The sequence below is a fragment of the Zootermopsis nevadensis genome, unplaced genomic scaffold (assembly GCF_977971745.1).
Source record: "Zootermopsis nevadensis isolate Lab colony 2312 unplaced genomic scaffold, Znev_1.0 Znev_ptg000028l, whole genome shotgun sequence".
Taxonomy (NCBI): domain Eukaryota; kingdom Metazoa; phylum Arthropoda; class Insecta; order Blattodea; family Termopsidae; genus Zootermopsis; species Zootermopsis nevadensis.
The window spans coordinates 17,643,747-17,665,049 of record NW_028259160.1 but is presented as its reverse complement, the minus strand read 5'-3'; the positions used below and the strand labels follow the sequence as shown (position 1 = coordinate 17,665,049).

At 40.9% G+C, this 21,303-nt stretch overlaps 1 protein-coding gene across 6 annotated transcripts in view; it reads right to left on the bottom strand.

The window, feature by feature from the left end:
• Positions 1 to 2,909: 2,909 nt before the first annotated feature.
• pcx (pecanex) overlaps positions 2,910 to 21,303 on the bottom strand; it is a 32,413-nt gene continuing 14,019 nt past the window's right edge. For 5 of the 6 annotated variants that reach the window (XM_087357648.1, XM_087357649.1, XM_087357652.1 and 2 more), the window contains 19 exons: positions 21,088 to 21,234; positions 20,161 to 20,491; positions 19,684 to 19,962; positions 15,511 to 15,903; positions 13,479 to 15,060; positions 12,860 to 13,165; positions 12,052 to 12,415; positions 11,469 to 11,657; positions 10,816 to 11,009; positions 10,398 to 10,628; positions 9,496 to 9,602; positions 9,126 to 9,273; positions 8,895 to 9,046; positions 8,466 to 8,649; positions 7,472 to 7,641; positions 7,274 to 7,386; positions 6,575 to 6,885; positions 5,726 to 5,866; positions 2,910 to 5,380 (listed from right to left, as the gene is read on the bottom strand). In XM_087357648.1, the coding sequence (XP_087213774.1) occupies positions 5,240 to 5,380; positions 5,726 to 5,866; positions 6,575 to 6,885; positions 7,274 to 7,386; positions 7,472 to 7,641; positions 8,466 to 8,649; positions 8,895 to 9,046; positions 9,126 to 9,273; positions 9,496 to 9,602; positions 10,398 to 10,628; positions 10,816 to 11,009; positions 11,469 to 11,657; positions 12,052 to 12,415; positions 12,860 to 13,165; positions 13,479 to 15,060; positions 15,511 to 15,903; positions 19,684 to 19,962; positions 20,161 to 20,491; positions 21,088 to 21,234 (5,483 nt within the window). In that variant the 3' untranslated portion in view covers positions 2,910 to 5,239. The remainder of the gene's footprint in view (positions 5,381 to 5,725; positions 5,867 to 6,574; positions 6,886 to 7,273; positions 7,387 to 7,471; positions 7,642 to 8,465; positions 8,650 to 8,894; positions 9,047 to 9,125; positions 9,274 to 9,495; positions 9,603 to 10,397; positions 10,629 to 10,815; positions 11,010 to 11,468; positions 11,658 to 12,051; positions 12,416 to 12,859; positions 13,166 to 13,478; positions 15,061 to 15,510; positions 15,904 to 19,683; positions 19,963 to 20,160; positions 20,492 to 21,087; positions 21,235 to 21,303) is intronic. The other variant, XM_087357653.1, reaches the window with a different exon arrangement.

Sequence of the window (21,303 nt, the reverse complement as noted above, 5' to 3'; positions counted from 1 at the left end):
TGACGACTCTTGTCGGCTGCGTTTTTCGTTTGAGTGTGTCTGCTAAAAGAAATTGTAACACCAAACTTAGCACCCCCTGAAATTGCGAGAAGTCGGCACCCATGGACACACGGTCTCCGGCCGGTAAGGCGAACGACCGTTTCGACCGAACCAGATAGTCCATTATCAAAAAGTGAACAAATGTTTTGCAATTATTTAGTGAAAGTTACATAATTAATTACCTGTGATTATCAATGCAACTTATTCCACATGGAGACGTCCCTGTTGCGAAGTATATTGCTTTCCAAGTCTCTTATCGTGAGTTTGTACAAACTAAACTCACACCAACACGTCCGCTACCACCCACCTTACATCTGCTAAAGAGCGAAATGAAAGACAACGTAAAACATAGTTCACAGAAACGGCAATGAGCGGCGCATTAGTAGGGTTTAATTATTGCCAAATTCAGCGGACTAAAACAGAATAATCCTATTTTACTGCTTCCTTTTCTGTTCGACAGAACAAAACGAATGCTTTTTGACCACTCATATTCTACTTAATTTTATTTTCTACTCCTCTTAACCTACTGCAGAAAGCTATGGTAGTCTGTCCACAACGTTAAAACGCAAAATTATCTCTACTCCACATTACTTTATACCGCTTGACATATCAAAATGATTCCAGATACTATCAAGGTTTCTGTTTTTCACAACTGATGTTGGCAAATCACCAACTTATGAGAAATTGACAAAGGAGCCGTTGCGCAACCATGGATCCTTCTGGATTATATATAAAACATTTGGTTTATAATAAATTTGTTTTTCCTAAGTCGAACATTTCCAAAACAACTACCTCGGAGAAAGATATTAACCAATTATATTTTTTCTTGTCAGTCCCATATGTCAATGAAAATTCACATTTAGACTCTTCATGGTCAAATTTGAAAAACAACACCAGTTTCTACATTGTGGTCCTCTGGGTCCTTTGGCCGCGTATTTTTATGGCTATGTACTAACGTTTCGGATAACACATTGCTTCTATGTAGGATTTAACCTCTCCTGCTACTGTTGTTTTCCCATGATGCTGGAGGTTAAAATAGGATACTCCATACAGGTTTATTTAACAATAATCTCTTCTGGAATACAATAATTCTCCAGTCTGTACATCTTATCATTGTTCTCATCTTGTCTTTCTTGCATCTGTCTGACCAACATTTCAGAGGTCTTACTGCAACCTTCATCAGGGCAGCATGTTGCGATAACAAAGGCTGTAATCGCCTCTGAAGCATCAGTCATTTCTACACGACAGAACATCTCAGAAGACAGGCATCTACATTCATGATGATGTAAAAACCTGAAATGCCATTTAAAAATTTATTTTTTACTCAGTGCAGTTAAACGTTACAATAGATTCCACCATTCTCCTAGCACGTGTTACGTTACACAAAATGTTTTCTTATCCTCTTTCGTTAACTGGCACATAAAATGGCCTCAAAACAGGTTATTTAAATTTCCAAAAAGTACACAGACTATGAGGCTGCAGCTCCTTGGATATTCACTGAAGTTGCAAACAAAAGAATACAGTGAAAAATCCTTGTACTTAAAAGATTCCTCCTTCAAACACGAAGTTCTGAGTTCCTCATTCACTGTGGCTAGCTGGTTCCATTATTTTATATCGGTAAGTTAATTTGCTTTTTGTTTACTGTTCTCAGCACTTTAGCGCATCACTTTTATCTTCTCAATAGCAATTTTTCTGTTTAAATCTGCTGTATACACCAGTGACACAGACACTACAACTGGAAATAATTAAGAAGTTGAAGAACACAGCCGCGATACATTTTTTTACTTTTCCAATCATTACAAACTTGTCCCTGAACAAATTATGCAATTTCTTTTTACTAACCAACATGGCACACAGGTTATTCAAACACAGATGATAACATTTTTACAATGAAATTAAATTTACTTTTTGAGTACCTTCATCAACATCACCATCTGAAGCAACTGCACAAGTCTTCTTTCTCTCTGCAGAAACAAAGGACGGCTCTTGAGCGCTAGAGGTGACGAACAAGGATCTACATAAAACCACAACCAAAAACAATCATTAAGATTTCCGTCTTCTGGGTTGCTGCGCCGTGTACAGTACGCGACTGTAATCTAGAGACTTGCAAGGAATGCAGGAAGTCCGAAGCGTTAAAGGCAGACACTATCTTTCCTCCTTCACCCCACTTCGTCGCCCCCGCAAGTCTCAAGACTACAGTTGTAGACTATAGTATGGTAGATGTTTACCAACGTTGGCAAACATCTGCCATACTACACGGCGCAACAACCCAGAAGACAGAAATCTTCATATTCACCGCCGTGAAAACCTCAAACCTTACAAAAACAATCACCACTAAAGACTTCTCCAATTTAGAAGCGAAAAAACGTGACCTCACAGAGTTTAACTGCAAAATCTAAACCTTCAATTAAAATTAAAATAGTGAAAGTTCCAACTCCGCCAAAATATATGACCGTGGCTTTAACATGTGTAAAGCCAGCTTTAATTCCGAAGCACAATTAAATTTCCAGCATTACAAATACATTTTATTTTGATCTCTTAGCGTGCGCTGCATTGGAGTGAATAAGTTAACGTTTACAGAGATCAATAAGCGTTAATAGTCAACTGTTTTTTTAAGCTCCTGAAAAGTTAAAACCCAAAACTCACATAAAACTTTTAAATAAATGAAAGGGAATAATATAATTTCGTGTGTACAGACACACAGGAATAAAATGGTTGCTGCGTTACTAGAATTTTGTAACAGAAAATATGACTTCCTGCACTGAAAACTACAAACTTCTTAGACATCGGCAAGGATTTGATGTATTTTGTTTCTCATGAAAAGAGGTAATTAATGTCATCCAACTGGGGTCAAAATTATACATGTTCAATAAAGACATTATCAAATTTTATCAACTGGACTGTCACATGGATACAATGAAACTGCACCTGACAGCAATGGCGTAGTTTACGCCTACATGTTGGTCTTACTGTAACACATGATTTAAGACTGCATACAATCTTTGATTTTCAAACACAGAAGCCAGACAATGAGACTCAAAAACACCAGCTCTATCCTTTTCCTGCATTTACAAAGGCAGAAATGGAAGTTGAAACCATGAAACACAAAAGCTGTCCGCACATTCATTTAATAAATTTGCCATCTTTGTCTCAGTTCATAAAGCAATTTATTGTGTTTTATCCAAAAATCTAATTTCACACGGTATAACTTTAACAGAAGAAAATTATTCAAGTACCGCATTCTCTTCGAACTACGACCGTTTCGAAAACGACGATTCCTCTCCGACTGAGGTGGGGAGTATTTATCTTGAATTGTGAAAATGATCCTTTCAGTAGAAACATGTTTAGCTGTTCTTTAGACCAGCGTCAAATCTGACGCTGATAGACGGAGTAGCTGACGCGCCTATAAACCCACCAGCATTAAATCTGAGACAAAGTAGCAAAAAATTAACATTCCAATAATAGTTGCCTTCCGTACATATTAGAAATGGAATGATTTACTGTTGCTGCACCAATATCATGGGATCATGAACAACAATCATGTAAAATATTCAACGGTGGGAAGGCGCAAATTTCATAGCTCTTCCCTATAATGTAAATCCGCAGTAAAATACACGAGTAGGTTAATCTCTCTCAGCAACCTAAACCGCAAATGAAACAGACACGAATTATTACAGACACAAAACAAATAAATATCCTATACTGGACTTACAAGACTGCACAGAGTATAGACATGATTATTACGCTTCCTCATTTCTACAAGCAGCAATAATATGAAGTAGATTTTTATTTTGTGAAGTTTGGAAAATTCAAATCTTAAAAGTATTTATACTAAAGTATCTCTCAATGTCATGCAACTACACGTTAACATGGCTGGCAGCAGCCGCAACGCCGAACATTTTTAAGATCCGTCCCGAATTCAACGCGGGAGGACGAGACGCGCGAAAAGCCGACAGTCTCGCACAAACTTTCACACCGTCATCATGCAAAAGACATACAATTTCGAAACCGACCCAAAGAGCCAGCAAATCGGAGACTCGCCGTAACCACCGTCACATCTGGCGCTCTCACATTACCGAGCGCATCCTTTTTACTGAGACAGCGCCGAACCCAACACACACGCACATTTCCGATCTCCCGAGTATTCTGTAGTTGAAAACATTCAAAAGTCTCTTTAAAATTAGGACATATTACATGAGGTGTATTGATAAAACATTTAAAAATATATATAAATTATATTTTGAATAAGTCAACAAAACATTCGCAGTCTTTAAAAAAAACACAGGAGCAAGTGCCGGCAAAAATAAATAAATAATCAACAACATTAATAAGACAAGGCTGCGGCCAGTACGTATCACAGTCTCGGACTGCATCTTATCACTTCGCCTACATAAACAAAGAAGTGACAAGCAAATACTGGTATAAAGCAATAAAACACTCACAAATATTTACTATTATCGTTTCAGAGGCTCTTTGACACACAGCCACTTGAATTACTGATTCATATTCTTAAAATATGTTTCAAACTTTCTAAAGAATATCTGTAGTCATTTAGTCTGCAATGGCATAAAAAAGGTTTTATTATCTCTTCCATTTAAATATTAGATTCAGTCTGATAGTTCTTAAGGCATCCTGTGAAATCATCTACAAGTATAAAAGCTCTGTACAATACATGATAACAATCTGCTCCTCTACCGTCGATTATAAATATAACAACATGACATGGTTCCACCGTTCTTAGCAGACAGATCGGCTCGTCACAACAAGGCCGATCGTCGTCGATAAAGACTGTCTTCGGTTACGTGACGAACGTCACGCCACAGATGGATTGGTGGTGGTGCCCGACGGGGAAAAATTCAGGGCACGTTGCTTGAATATGGGAATAAGGAGATGCATGGCCTTCACTACATCTGTGGTTCTGTAATACTTGATTTACACTCAGAAATGTTAATTCGTTTTGCCACGCCATAATGACACATCATTGTATTATTTGGTATAGCTCTCAAATTTTGCCATTGGCAACACTCGCTGTTCAACATGCAATAATACTCACACTAGTTACCATTCTGCACCATAGAGGGATATGGTGGCACACATAGGAACACGTGACCATTTAAGTAGCATACAAAGTAGGAATGTTTAACTCTCACACGTGAGAGAGCCTGGATCTATGTCTGTGCCGGCGGCACAATCTCTTGTGCTATACTTCTGCGCCCAAGTCTTGCGTTCCACTTTCAGCGATTGGGACATACTTGTCATCAATTTTTACCAGAAGAATGGTTCGGTCCACGTGAGATCTGCAATTGGGATCCCGATGAGATGGAACCCATCGATGCACTACCTACAAGAATTACGAATCTAAATGTAAAAATTACAATACACACACACACACACACATATATATATATATATATATATATATATATGGGGAATTCCACTGTCAACATAACCTTCTTTTATCACAAATATAAGCTCGGTGCACTACACTTTCAGCACGAGGCACAATTCGCAGTATTACATGGTCACATAACTCCATGTCTTATTAACATACTCCCTGGATCCAAGGTGTTGATCGGCTGGACAGACAGCGCGACAGAGACATCACTCATTACACACCAGGATGCAGCCATTAAAATTACCACACATCACAAACTTCTCTAGTCTACAACACTCCATCTGCACTCACCTGCCCCTCCATGCCCTTTTCCGGCAACCAGTCCCGCCAGTGGGAACGTCCGCCACGGGCCCTCATCCTCTCATCAGGCCAGACTACATCAATCCGACGACCAAGGTTGATAGCGTCGTACACCTGGTTTGGGTCCTGGATCTGCAAGCACGGTACGATAAGGGTGATGATACGAGACATTAAAACTATCAACGTCTGTAACACCTTCCACACCCCCAAAATGCATACATAATACATTACAAGGAACAGCGGATCTTAGATTCATGGCATAATCATGTCCTGTGTTCTGTAGCACAGCATCAACAAATGGACTATGAGCTAAAACATCTCTGAGTAACTGTAAGAAATCAAACAAAGCTCTGGGCAGAACTTGAAATGATTGCTCTCCTCCTAATGATTCAGTGCATTTTTTGATGACAGCAACAACCAAGTTTGTAATTCTTAAGATATTATTTTTACCTCAAAGGAAGTTCCAAATTTTTTCAAACATCCATTAACAACAAAAAATTTCAGGGCTACAAATTATGTGACAGCGGTCTGAAAAAATAAAAAAGGGGGGTGGTCCTTTGTGGTATGACACACATACTAAGTTACACGAAAATCTGTCTACTGACTGAAAAATTCTTTACCGAGACAAACACGTGGACAAATGATGACAGTACTAATTACATTTCCTTATAAAACAATAAAAGTAGGCTAATTACATAATTTGTAAAGAACATTAAAGAGACATTTTGAAAATGTTCCCACTGCTGGAAGACTGTTTATTCTCAGGTAACTTAAACATCAAAAGCATCACTACACCATTAATATGCTCATTGCACAGTAAATTTGGCAGCACAAACTTACCCGCACCCTTTGGAACACTGGCTCCTTGTCTGCAGTGAGGTTGCCTTCTGGAGGATCAACCTCCCTGTCTTCCTTCTTGTGGACACCTTGACTAAAAGAACTCTCTGCCTTGGTGCCAGACTCCGCAGCAGACAACAGCCCTGCAAGACTCGCCAGAGTCGAAGAGGACGGCTTCCCCACCGAGACGATACTGCCTCGAGTACCTCCTCGCCCCAGAGAGCCTCCTCTTCCTACGCTACCTCCGATCTGACCGCTGTCCATTGACTGACTACCCGAAGTGTTGTGGCCACTGGAGGGGTGGGGTGTGTACCCTTGAGACAAACACAATATAGTATCATAACTGTCTGGTGATGAAACTCAAAGGATTGCTGTTTCTCATGGCAGTGAATATGAAGATGACCGTCTTCTAGATTATTTTGCTGCGTAGTCTGATACAAGTTTACTGACATTTCAGAAGTACTTCCTGCCTCCACCACCCAAACTCAAAGAAGGAACATTGGTTCATACCTAACGGACAAGAAACTGGGTAGGTTCAAAATCTGATCTGGATGTTGTTGCAAAGGGAAAAATCCTAGCCTGCCAGGAACAGTACCCCCGTAATCCAACCCAAAGATAATTTATTCTGGCTCCTATAAAAACCACAGTACTTTAACACAGCATATACAATTTCTGCATCGTCTATAATACATCACTGCATACCTGAATGAATGTTGCAGGTAGTCATAGCATAGACTCCCTCATTTCCAAATCCCCCATCATCTTGAGGGACAGACCCCCCACTAGAACAGCCCTCACCACACCGCTGCCGCACCCTGCCAACACAGTTCAAAAATTAAAACACCACATACCACACATTCTTGCACGTAAGTGATTAGAGCCAAAAACAATGGGACTCACCTCCTCCATAACGTAATGGCAGTCTTTTTAATAGCCTCAAAACTCAGCGAACCTCCGACAATGCTACAGAGCTGCTCGTTAGTCTCAGCATACGAAGTGGTGAGAGGCGACACATAGATTGGGTAGCCTATTGGTTGATCACAAGATGAGTTGATGATGTTGCGCAATGCCTGTCAAAATACACAAAATAAAAAAGTGACTCATAAAGCAGAAGCCCCTGTTTAAGGTTAAAGTTACTCTCACACTGTTAACACCACTTTTTTTTTTTTTTGGGAGGTGGTGTCGGAATAGAGAGAAAAGCTAAAAATTTGCACGACATTGCTGGAACGACACTGAACCCGATTGTGATGGGAGGTAAGGCATCGGGAAGCCGCATACAGATCTCGAAAGTTGACGTAAAATGTAATACTTTTCAAAGAAAAATCATTTGATATTATGAGATTTCAGGTATTCATGGCAGCAAGTTTGTAGGTGACGGCCTTCTGTGATGTTGTGTAGTGTAGTCTCATAGAAGGTTACTGACATTTCAGAGGTGCTTACTGCCACTCAAACATTAGTCAACTTCTACAAGACTATATGGCACAATATCCCACAGGGCTGTCTTCATAATGATGTAATGCTGGCAGCTTAACTGTGAATAAGTTGAACTACAAGTACTGAGAATATAGGGTCAACTACTCAAGTTAGGTCCTGACAAAAAAGTGTCTTCCACACATTTCCATCTACTAAACAACATGTAATAAAATTTCAACAACAAATCTTTAAAATATGCTATAACAAAATAATTATTTTTTTAGACTTTTTTTAACTTTTGTGCCATAAATTATAACAAACACGTGTCACAAAAATTTTAGTTCCCTTGCAACAAAACAGTGAACATGATACATGTTTATAATAAGTCTGTAAACTGAAATAGAAATGCCTTAGCCAGTCACACAAAATGACGCAACACTTCATAAAGACTTAAGATATAATACAGTGTGGCAAAACAGACCTGCTTAGCATTCTGAATAGAGCCACGCTCAGGATTTCGATTGCGAAGGTACACCAGTTCCTGCTGTTGACCTGCCCACAGGCCTCGAACGCACTCTCGGTTCATTTTGATAACTCGGAAACTCAGGTAGCGCTTGTTCAACATGATTATCTTGTATTCATCTGTGCCATCATCTAGGACATGCCTATAACATAAATTACTTTGAGATAACACTTCTCTTAAAAGTATGAATCTTATAAATGCAAGCCAGCAGCATTCTATGCTAAGGGGCATTAATTACGTATATAAATGACAAACAGTGGTCACGCACTACACCACTTACCAATGATGCAGACAGAGCGTCTGTGAAACATCGGATTCTTGCTCTGAATTAACGTGCCTGGTCAACACAAAAGCTTGAAGTGTCCGTGGTTAGTTAGAATGCCATACCTGAGAGCAAGAAGTGATGGTGTGCCTGATAAGACAGCATTTCTCCACATTGGGTCACCTTCATGTGATATAACCAGCTTCTCTTCATGTGACGAGATGGCCTCGTACAGGGCTGATGGCTCCTCATATTCATCTGGAGACATGAAGTGGTCCTGCAAAATATAAACACTGTTCTTAAAATCCATTGTTTAAACCATGAAAGGTGCACATCAATGCAAAAATATGGCTTACCTGATGCAGTTTCAAAGACATTCGAACTCCTGGTGCCACCACCTTGCGTAATAACTCCATGTCAGAGAAAATCCATTCGTCTCGAACGGAGGTGATGCGGAAATCTCCCTTAAAGAGGGCGTGCAATCCGTACAGGAAGAATTCGACGCTGCAACATTAAAACAAGCAAAGAGTTTATGTCCACAGTAAATGTGCTGAATAACATACGGAAACAGAACTAAAAATAAACTAAATAAAACACGCAATACTCGAAACTATATTACAGATCTACAAGCACTTTTCAAATGTTCATCAGTTTTCCCTGGTTGAAGACCAGAAGATTCAAATGGATAAAAAACAACAGAAACTATGCACCTGTGATTATCCTCACCTGGTAACAGTATTATGTTGCGAAGCTGCTCCGAGGGTGCGTCGTCCAACCAAACTGAGCGCAAAGCACAGAGACACTAGCACAGAGTCCTTCTCAATAATCAGCGGCTGAAACAAAATGTAAGTTATTCAGGACACAATCATGTGCCAGAGTCTCAACTGGTAAGACTGAATATGGTATAATTAAAGCCTTATAAACCTTCCGAAACTCGTGGGGCACAGCTGTCCCCATAGTCAGATGATGACCTGGAGTGGCGACCTATAGCTTAATGTGGATCAATAGACAATGGAGGCTTTGATCCTGAGAGAGAAGTAGAAAGGCAAAAGCACGTGGAAGAGTAGACACAGGATATGAACAGAGTTTAAAGTAAGATAGCAAATGCCTCGCGCTTAACTTTGGCTTCTGGGAATATGCAAAGTCGAACACTGAAGGTTCTCTAATGTTTTGGCAAACACTGTTTTTGCCATCTTCAAGGTTGATGTCTTTGGGATGGTTTAGAAAGCCCTTGTATAGATTTTGCAAAGGACAGCGAATGGGCTGTAAAGGACGTGATTTGACAAGCAGAGGAGTGAATTTATACATTAAACTCAAGGCATGAATACTGAAAGTCAAGATTTATATCTAGTTCATCAAGTCCAAGACATTGAAAAATCAGAGGCTACATGGTTGAAACCAAATTACACATTTTGCATGCTTCTTTATGTAATTAAGTTACAGAAATATCTGCACAGGGCGAAAATTAAATGCCAAACTCCTCAGCTAATACTGATAAGGAGATTAAACACAAGAAAACCTTGACATCTATACAAACACATAATCCTTAAGCATGTGAACATCAATCCGTTTTCTTTTACTTTGGAGTTAGTGCTCAAAGTATCCACGTGCTGGTTGCATCTGCTTACCTGGCTGCGTTTAACAGCACAGAAACAGATCCACTCCATGTATACATTGCAGAAACTGTTGCGTGTGATTCCTGAAGCCCTGAAGTCATAGTCTTCATCAATATTCATGTTGAATACAGGGTCGAGATCAACAAAATTCTTATCCAGCATTGGCTGCAGTGCATCAAGAATGGTAGGAGAACTCAGCCACTCATCTAGGCGCGGAGAACGGACAGCGTAGAATATTATGCTCTGTGAACATATTGACAAAATAAAAGAACCATAAATATGTGAATTTGTGTGTTAGGGTGTGTACACTGTACGATGCTCACACATCAATCACAACTTCAGATTCAAGCTGATCTGTGTCAGTGGAATTGTAGCAGAGTTCTAACTTTACTTTGTGAAAAACATCTTCCTAGCACAATGTGGTCCATACCTTAACATAATAGGTGATGAGAACCTTGCGGAAGTCGAACACCTGCAACATTGAGATGGCAGAGTTGTCCGAGATGCTGTAGCCCTCAAGCACATACTTGGTAGCCGTCACCTCCCACGCAAGCCAACGCTGGCTGAATGCGGCGTTCATACTAAGCATGTGAGGCAAGTGCCCTGGTTCACAACAGCAGCATCCTACGAATCCAACAAAAGAGAAACGGCCACCTCGAACTGTCAGGCATTAAAAAGGGAAGACACAGGCAAGGTCCCACACTGAAATCTCACACCAGAGATTCATTATTTTGAACATTGGTTTTAGTGGTTTCCTTCCCAAATAATCTTTCATGACCACCCATTATTCAATGTAACAATTCTTAACAATTACATTTTAGAAAACTAGAAGAAGTTTAAGAATAAAGGACCACAACAATAGTTAATCACTTATGTTATGACCTAGAAACAAACGGACTTCAGTGGTTCAGCCATTAGAAATAAAGGAACAGAATGCAAGGAGGAAGGGGAATAAAACGCAGACACAAAATAAGGACAATATTATGGAAGTGAAACTAAGAAGACAGGAAAGACTAAACACTTCAATTTCACATTTTAACCCAAAAGGTGTCTCATTCCTAGTCTCAGACAGATCCTACACACCATCATTCTCCTCAACACCCTCAGAGATGGCTTCAACTTCTCGTTGTTGACAGTAGGTTCCTCGGAACTCAAGGCCACGCATCTGAAACGTTACCAGTCCATTGCCAAGCTCAATGATGTGAACGAGGCAGTTGAGGTAGTCTGATGCCAGCACAAAGCAGTCTCCTTGCATCACTGGACCCCAGCGGCCTGTGGAGGTTAACAAGAAGAATTTGAGCTACTGTGATGCAAGATCTAGAACAAAAGCAGTCACTGGACCCAAGCATCCTCCGAAGACGAGAACAACATGTCAGTACAATAAAATCTGAAGATGGCTCTCTTTTGGTTTGAAGCACTATGCAGCCTGGTAGAAGTTTATCAACCAGACTACATGGTGCAACAACCCAGAAAATACCCATCACCACCATGAGAACCTGAAATCAAACAGTAAAGTCCAGTTGACAAGTACATGGGATTATCTTCATCCAATTCAAGAACATAAAAATACCAGAGTTAAGAATGAGTTGAGTTCCATGTCTTAACATAAGAAATCTGCCTTTACCTTTTATACATAACAACAGCTCCTTACGAACTCCAGACTCACCCAATATCAAGTCTCCACAGAGGGAATGCTGCAGTGAACGTGTCAGATGTTCATAAAAGATAGAATTCAGATTGTTGTCATCTGCTCCCAGATTACGTTCTAAGTGTGACGACAGCCGGGTGTTAGAATGATCGACACGTCTCGTGTTGTAGTCTCTCTCCCAGAACTTGATTGGCCGAACATACGATGCCAAAAAAATGGCACTACCCAAAAAAGGGTTGAGAGGTGTAGAAAGGGCTGCTGATATAGCTGCTTGCAGAAACAACATTGCCGAGTGTGGCACGCTGAATGGCTGAGCAAATGCATGAAATGCAGAACCCCATGTTATCTGCCAGGGAGCAATGTACGTCACCACAAACTGCACCTGAAAGATGAACAAACTTCAACCATTAAGAAGTAAAGAAGAAAACTCTTTAAATTAAGCAAATGGCAACAGAACCTGAAGGTTTAACATCGTTGATACCTGAATCCTCAAGTGGACCAAACCTGAGTCAAATCCATTTACTTCCCCTTAGCCTATTTCTCTAAAATTTATTTTAATATTATCTAACCTTCTCAGGATTCCAAGAGTAGATTACCCATTACCCACTGAAATTTTGAAACAGCATCTGTCCCCCCACCCCCAAATAAAATGTCCAACCAAGTACAACCTTCTTGACTATGTTACCCTAACAACCAAAGATGAACCACAAAATTTCTGCATTTCTGACTTGAACTTGGTCCCTAACATTTTAAACCACTTTGTAATGACAAATAAATTCAGTCCAAATGGTAATATATCTTGCTGATATAAAAAATGTTTACATACCTTCAGCAGGAATTCATAGGTTTTGCTGAAGACAATCCCCATGAAGAAGTAATCGATGAGAAACGTCTCTGATGCACTATTATAATCCATTTGGAAGAAGAGGGCAGCAAACACTAACACGAGGTACTGGGTTGACGCGTCAGAAAACGATCCACGCAGGCACTTAAGCCCACACACTACAACAACCAATGATCCACCCAATGGGCCAAGTTTCTGGATGACCTTGGGAGAGTCACTTGTTAGAGCACCAAGGAACAAGACTGGGTACAGGACATTGCGTTCCAGGAAACACAGGCAAACGTACACCTGAAAAGAAATACATGACATTTGGGGTTCAAACAGCAATGAAAGTTTAGATTATGGTCTTGTGTGCTACTATGCTACGTAATTCTGTGTGTGTTTACCAACATTTGATATGAACGATCTGTGACTTCAGGGTGCATTAATAACCACCTATAAGACTGGGTGGTCTCACAAAACGAAAGAAACTTGTCACTTGAATTCATAACTAAGAGAATCAATCCTATCAGTAATTATGAGGGCACAGATTGTAATGCTGTTTCAACACAATCCTAGGTTAGAGTGATAAACTATGTAAATGATGCATATATTCACTTACTTTTTCAAACCACATGACTCTTGCTGCATCCCTGACTTCAAACTGGCTGTGTTCATGCATACGGAACACTGGTCTCGCTAAACACAGCCACGGCAACTGTTTCCTGAGCTGAGGAAACACGTAATGAAGGATGAAGCCAAGGAACCCAACCACGGCCCACAGCACCGGGTTCAGCTCAGGCTGGAGAGCTACAAACACTGTGCTGCAGTGGATTCCAAACACAAACACTGCTACCAATGTGCAGATGATCACATCTGATTTCAATCTGGCATTCACTGTGTTTTGCAGCTTCAGCGGCAGAGGATCCACAAGCTCCTTCTCTTTCTCTGCGGTAGCAGACGACAGCTCTTCCGAAGATTCTGGCATGCTTGGCTTTTGTTTCTTGCTACTCCAATTTGACGGACAGTCTGTTCTGTTAGCAGCTGTAGTTTTTTTACCAGTTCCACTACACTTTCTCTTTTCATTCAGCACAGCATTCTGTTTCTGGGGCAACTGATAAAGATGGTAGTGGTCGTGGTGCACATATGGACGGCGATGGCATTTATTTTGAGGTTTTCCTGGTACAGTTGAGGAAGAAGGGTCATGGAGAAAGTCATGCGGAGGCCACAAGTGTCTCTTTACTATATTCCAGAGACCAGAAGGGTCACTTGCGCTTCGACTCAAGTGGTAGGCCGTGGAGACGAGTAAGCCGCAGAATATTGAGAACAGAATGTGCTGGGAATTCTTTGGCTCACTAAGTGCACCAAAAGCAAACCCATACAGGAAGCACACTACGAGGACGCTGCGGCAGACGCAGTAAGCTGAGGCTAGTAAACTGGAAGTTGCATTACCACCAAATACATGTATGTCAATTTGCTCCAAAAGGTACATAAGAAATGTGTTGATTTGGGGGAAGAGCCCCAGACTGAACACAATAGGGAAGCAAAGAAGAAATGTAACTAGAACATCGCGTGACACTTTCACCATTGCCTGGTTTGTGAAGTACACTCCATAAAGAGTGAAGGTAGTCTGACTGTAGCTTTCATTCTCTGAAAAAGTAGCCTGGTGCAAGATGAGCACCAGGGCACAAACTAGACAGAAGTACACAGGCCGACTGAATGCTACGATGCGGTTAAATCCATGCGTGGGAGATGATGCATCAGGCTGGACACTCTTAATAAGTGAATACTGGCACCCAGCTATCACGAAACAAAATATGAATGCAAATATATCTTGAAAGAAGCCTAACTGAAGGAGCAGAGAGCCAAATGCTGCTACCAGAACGGCTAGTAAAAGTGAAAGTAGTGTCTCGTCCCATGTGAGGTTGCGGTCCAGAAGGGCAAGGAGGGCAAGGCGATCGAAATGGATCTTCACGTGAGTGCACGGTGTGATCCAGTACTTGTAGTAGTGCCGCGGTCGACTAGGACCCAATTTGTTAGGGGTCTCTACTGCATCCATATATCTGAAGTGGTTCCGAGCAAGTGTGATGTCTGTGTCAGGGTCCCCTTGTGAGCCAGAGCCAGGTGGCATCGAGACTATTGTAGAATTTGGCTCATTCAGCATGGCACCAGGGTTGGTATGATGATGTTGATGTCTTGCCTGCCTGCAGACAAATCCATATCCACACGTCATCTTTATTACGAAAATGGCATCACTAAATCTTGCACAGTTCAAGGCAATTACTTTCCTTCAAATTATCATATACATGATGGTAAAACAAAAAGTTCAGCCCAAAGTAGAATTTCCAAGTCACATTTTAATGCAATCCTAATTAACAAATTTTTTGAAATAAATAGGTTTTTGACAAAACATGCAATAAATAGTAACTTCAAGCTAGCTATACAAATTTCTAATTACTCTGAAGCCCTATCCTTTACAGAACACCATGTGGGGGCAAAGTTGCCAGAACGCAAGTACCTACAGGTACTGTAGGCATCATTTATGTTGACTTCTTACAGAAGGGTGGCCAGAAGAATGAGCAAAGTCAAAATCAGTACCATGGTGATGCAGATAATACAACGTAACCCACTTAATGGCAGAGACGTAAGCTTACCTGTTTCTCTCAGTGGCTATGTGCATGTCAGACAGGATGTGGAATGGACTGCGCTGCTGGCTACCAGCAGAGGATGGAGAGACAACGGCTTCTAAGATATACACACCGCCTGGGTGCAGATGGGATGATGCCGAAGTGGACGGAAGAACGGGGAGAAGAGGGATAGGGGCAATGCCTTTGGAATAGGATGCCTGACCACCAGAAGACTTATAGTGGCAGCATGCAGCAGCAGGAGTGACGCTTCCTACATTAGTCTGGCGATCCAGAATCACCGTGAGCCCAGACGAGTTTATCGACGCTGAAGAGTTTGATAGAGAGTCTGTTCCCCCACCAGTGACACTGGCATCCCAGGTCGTCGGATCACTACCCCCTCCCAAATGACGGTGCTGTTGCCTGGATGCAAGACAATTCATAATATGACAATGGGGCAAAACATTACAATCACACTTCAATTCAACAGACACTTATGTAGTACAAGTGACTTTCACTAAACATAAGGATTGTATTCCTGTAAACTGCCACATATAATGAAAATGTGTAAAAAAAGGAAAATGTATAACAATCACCATTTTGATGTTAAACTGGTACCACAATTCTCTGAGACTAAGCTTATCATCTACATCACAAGTGGGGCTGGAAGTAAATTCAGAAAAAACTAAGTACATGTTAGTATCTCGTCATCAGAAGACAGGCGGGCAAAATTATCTTAGGGTAGCTAATAAATCCTTTGAAAGGGTTACAAAGTTCAAATATTTGGGAACAACAATAACAAATCAAAATGATACTTGTGAGGAAGTTAGGAGGAGACTAAATTCCGGAAATGCTTGCTACTTCTCAGTCCAAAATATTTTGTCTTCCCGTCTGATTTCTAAGAACCTGAAAATTAAAGTATACAAAACAATAATCTTGCCTGTTGTTTTGTATGGGTGCGAAACATGGTCTCTCACTCAGAGGGAGGAACACAGATTGCAGGTGTTTGAGAATCGGGTGTTGAGGAGGATATTTGGGCCTAAGAGGGAAGACGATGGGGCGTGGAGAAAACTGCACAATGACGAGCTTAAAAATCTGTACTGCTCCCCCAGTATTGTGAGGGTGATTAAGTCGAGAAGGGTGAGATGGGCGGGACATGTAGCGCGCATGGATGGGACAAGAGGTGTGCACCGGGTACTGGTTGGGAAACCTGAAGGGAAGAGACCGCTGGGGAGACCTAGACGTAGATGGGAGGATAATCTCAGGCGGGATCTATGGGAGATAGGAGTTGAAGGAAACTGGATTTTGTTGGCCCAGGACAGGGTCCGGTGGAGGGCTTTGGTTAATTCGGTGATGAACCTTCGGGTTCGGTAAGCCATCTAGTTAGTTAGTTAGTTAGACGAACTAAACAAAATTTTGACACAGAAAGATTTGATTTGAAAAAATTAAGTGAGGGAGAGGCAAAGGAACAATATCAAGTTGAAATTTCGAATAGGTTTCAAATTTTAGAGACAAATGAGGATAATGAAAGTGTGGACATCAACAGGGAGTGGGAAAATGTCAGAAACTGCATCAAAATTTCAGCAAAAGAGAAACTAGGATACTACAGGAGAAAGCAAAATAAACCGTGGTTTGATGAAGAATGTTCAAAATTAATAGATCGAAGGAAGCAAACAAAATTTCAATGGTTGCAGAACCCAAACAAAACAAATGCGGATAATCTATGTAACGTGAGACGTGAGGCTAGTAGAACCTTTAGGACTAAGAAAAGGGAATACCTGAAGGGCAAAATTGCTGAACTTGAGACAAATAATAAGGAAAAAAACATCAGAGACCTGTACAGAGGCATTAATAACTTTAAGAAAGGATATCAACCCCAGACCAATTTGGTAAAGGATGATAGTGGCAATTTGCTTGCAGATCCAATAAAAATTGTGAATAGGTGGAAAAATTTCTTTAGCGAGCTCTTAAATGTTCATAATACTGGTGATATTAGACAGATTAAAATGCATACAGCTGAACTGTTGGTGCCAGAACCTAGCTTAGATGAAGTGGAACTAGCCATTGGGAAGTTGAAAAGTTATAAATCTCCAGGAATTGATCAGATTCCGGCCGAATTAATTAAAGCAGGTGGCAAAGGGTTGCATATGAGGATCCATAAGCTTATTCAGTTAATTTGGGATAAGGAAGAGATGCCACATCAATGGAAGGAATCCATAATTATTCCTATTTATAAGAAGGGGGACAAGACTGAGTGTGGTAATTACCGAGGAATATCGCTGCTATCAACCTCATACAAAATTCTATCCAACATTCTTTTGGCAAGATTAACCCCATATGCGAATGAAACTATTGGGGATCATCAGTTTTGGTTCAGACGAAACAGATCAACGATTGATCAGATCTTTTGCATTCGTCAGATACTAGAGAAAAAATGGGAGTTCGGTGGGACTGTACATCAGTTATTTATAGATTTCAAAAAAGCCTATGACTCTGTGAAGAGAGAAGTGCTATATAATATTCTTATTGAATTTGGTATACCAAAGAAGCTAGTGGGTCTAATAAAAATGTGCTTAAATGAAACCTGCAGCAAAATTCGAGTAGGTAAATATGTATCTGAGACATTCCTCATCAAGAACGGTCTAAAACAAGGAGATGCTTTGTCTCCCTTGCTCTTTAACTTTGCGCTAGAATACGCCATCAGGAAGGTCCAAGGTAGGCAGGAGGGTTTGCAATTGAACGGGACACATCAGCTATTGGCATATGCTGATGATGTTAATTTATTGGGGGACGATATAAATACAATAAAGAGGAACGCAGAAGTTTTACTAGAGGCTGGTAGACAAGTGGGGCTGGAAGTAAATTCAGAAAAAACTAAGTACATGTTAGTATCTCGTCATCAGAAGACAGGCGGGCAAAATTATCTTAGGGTAGCTAATAAATCCTTTGAAAGGGTTACAAAGTTCAAATATTTGGGAACAACAATAACAAATCAAAATGATACTTGTGAGGAAGTTAGGAGGAGACTAAATTCCGGAAATGCTTGCTACTTCTCAGTCCAAAATATTTTGTCTTCCCGTCTGATTTCTAAGAACCTGAAAATTAAAGTATACAAAACAATAATATTGCCTGTTGTTTTGTATGGGTGCGAAACATGGTCTCTCACTCAGAGGGAGGAACACAGATTGCAGGTGTTTGAGAATCGGGTGTTGAGGAGGATATTTGGGCCTAAGAGGGAAGACGATGGGGCGTGGAGAAAACTGCACAATGACGAGCTTAAAAATCTGTACTGCTCCCCCAGTATTGTGAGGGTGATTAAGTCGAGAAGAGTGAGATGGGCGGGACATGTAGCGCGCATGGATGGGACAAGAGGTGTGCACCGGGTACTGGTTGGGAAACCTGAAGGGAAGAGACCGCTGGGGAGACCTAGACGTAGATGGGAGGATAATCTCAGGCGGGATCTATGGGAGATAGGAGTTGAAGGAAACTGGATTTTGTTGGCCCAGGACAGGGTCCGGTGGAGGGCTTTGGTTAATTCGGTGATGAACCTTCGGGTTCGGTAAGCCATCTAGTTAGTTAGTTAGTTCTACATCATATTCCCTGATAAGCCTGGAGAATGTTCACATGGGTAATAGGCTTTAAAATTTTGCTAAGGATAAGATATTGATGCTCATGATAATGAAACAAAAACAAGGATATGCAAAAATGGATATAGTGTAAGCATGTATAATGAGCATCATCTGTACTTCAAATTTCATACTACAAAAATCAGCAAATTTTGGACTTCCAGCTGCCAAGGGAGGCAACAGATCAGGAATTCAGCTGATAAAGTGCAAGCGTTTGCTCCAAGTAACTCCAAAACAATCTTAAAGAGTACTGATGATAGTGTATTGCAGTTAGTACTGATAATTCGGAACTTTATTAATCGTCACACATTCTACAAAAACTATCAAAACAAATTACATAACAACTTCCTCTACTACAAGAGAAGAAGTAAACAAAAGTGTAACATGAGGAAAATTATAACCACCAGGATTTGTGGGCCAGTTATTTGTCAATGTCATCATCGTAACATGTTACTTGTGGACTGCACCTCAAGAAATAAACCACTCCAGAATTGAGACAAACATTCTCAAGAAAACCGATAAAAGAATCATAAAACAGCATTATGCAGTTTACGCAGATACACAATAAGGTCTGTACCTGAGCAAAGTGCTAAGCAGCTTGCTATTGGCTGTGGCAGCCGCAGCAGCTGCTATAGGCATCACGCCCATGTTGGCTGTCCCTGTTCCCTTCTCTGCAAAAGTGTAACTCAGCCAGTTCCCGTGTTCATCCCGGAAACAATGAACAGCTCCTTCAGAGGTGTCGTCATGAGACGTCGCTATGTGCGTCCCAGTGCCACCTCCTGCCACCGCCGATGCCAGAGCTGCCAATGGTATAGAACATGGCACAGGCTCATTACTGCGGCCACCAGGTCGAGACCTATAAAAGTAAATGTTCAAGGCTCATTTATGAAGAATATATATATAATCACAAATAACATGAAATGGATATTAAAAGTGGTTACCTTGAGGAATGATAAGATAATGGGATGATAATATTGAGATGGTTCTTAGGAAGAAAGGTTTAAGGCCAGATCTGACTTGACATTGAACAAAGAACAATTTACACAACAGTTACCTGTGCGTTCTACTAGATCTCTTAAGTCTCCGATGTTGTGTACGGACATTTGCCCACAAGTCTACACCGTTGACCACAGCATCTACAGGATCAGTAGATATGACGGGTGGTCCACAGGAATACCCCGAAGGGACTTCTCGCCTGGTGGCAAGAAAAGTCGCAAGGAGAGGCACGGCAGGCGGTGGCAACAACGAACTCAACTCCGTTGCAGAGCCAGACGAACCGCTCGTTCCTTCTCCCGTTGGATTTGATTCCTTGCCCGCCTTGGGCATCAGATCCCGCTTCTTCTGCCATGTTAGAGGATGATCCTGTGGTGAGGATGACATAACAGCTGGAAGAATGCAGAAACATTCTGTTCAGTAAATGAAGTATTGTATGGATGTGCCACAGATAACAGAATATTGATCACAAAGCACAAGCCGGATAGGAATATGGTACAAATGCAGCTAAACCAACAAGTTGCGGCTCCCACACAATGGGTAGAAAGAGACACCAGAAAATTCTTCCACCAGCTGCAAACTTCCAGTTACAGTCATTTTAAATTAACATAAGATCCACTCAATATCCTGCTACATCGGATGCCTCAGTATATTCAATTCAGGGCCAACATATTAAATCTTTATACCAAATTCTGTAAACATTTTCCATCAATTGAAACTTTCAGTAAACACAAGCCTCTAAGGATGTGTATGACCACATATCAAATACCTGGAAGGAGGTCAGGAAATGTACACACAGCACTAAAATTCTGACATGTTTGCTCTGTTGTCTCCTTCAAATTTTCAATTTGTTAATACCAACTTTTGATGAATATTTACATGGGAATGAATCTGCGTATTGCCCAAATATGAATCTATCACATTACTGCCACAACTACCAACTCAGCAAAACTGGGCTTGTAATCCATATTCTCCAGTCCAAAATTACCATGATTTTCAATTCCTTCTGCAGGTATGGACGGAAGTTTCTCTCTCTCAGCTCCGCCCCTCGACTCCTTGCAAAGCAGGCGAACTTGTTTATTTGTAGAGGCCCCTACTCCATTATCTACACTGCCACTTGCCATCTCACTGTGACCTGTTTCACAACACGTTCTATGTATCACACAAAAAGAACAGCTACACCTTGTTTCTGCAAAGCAATGAT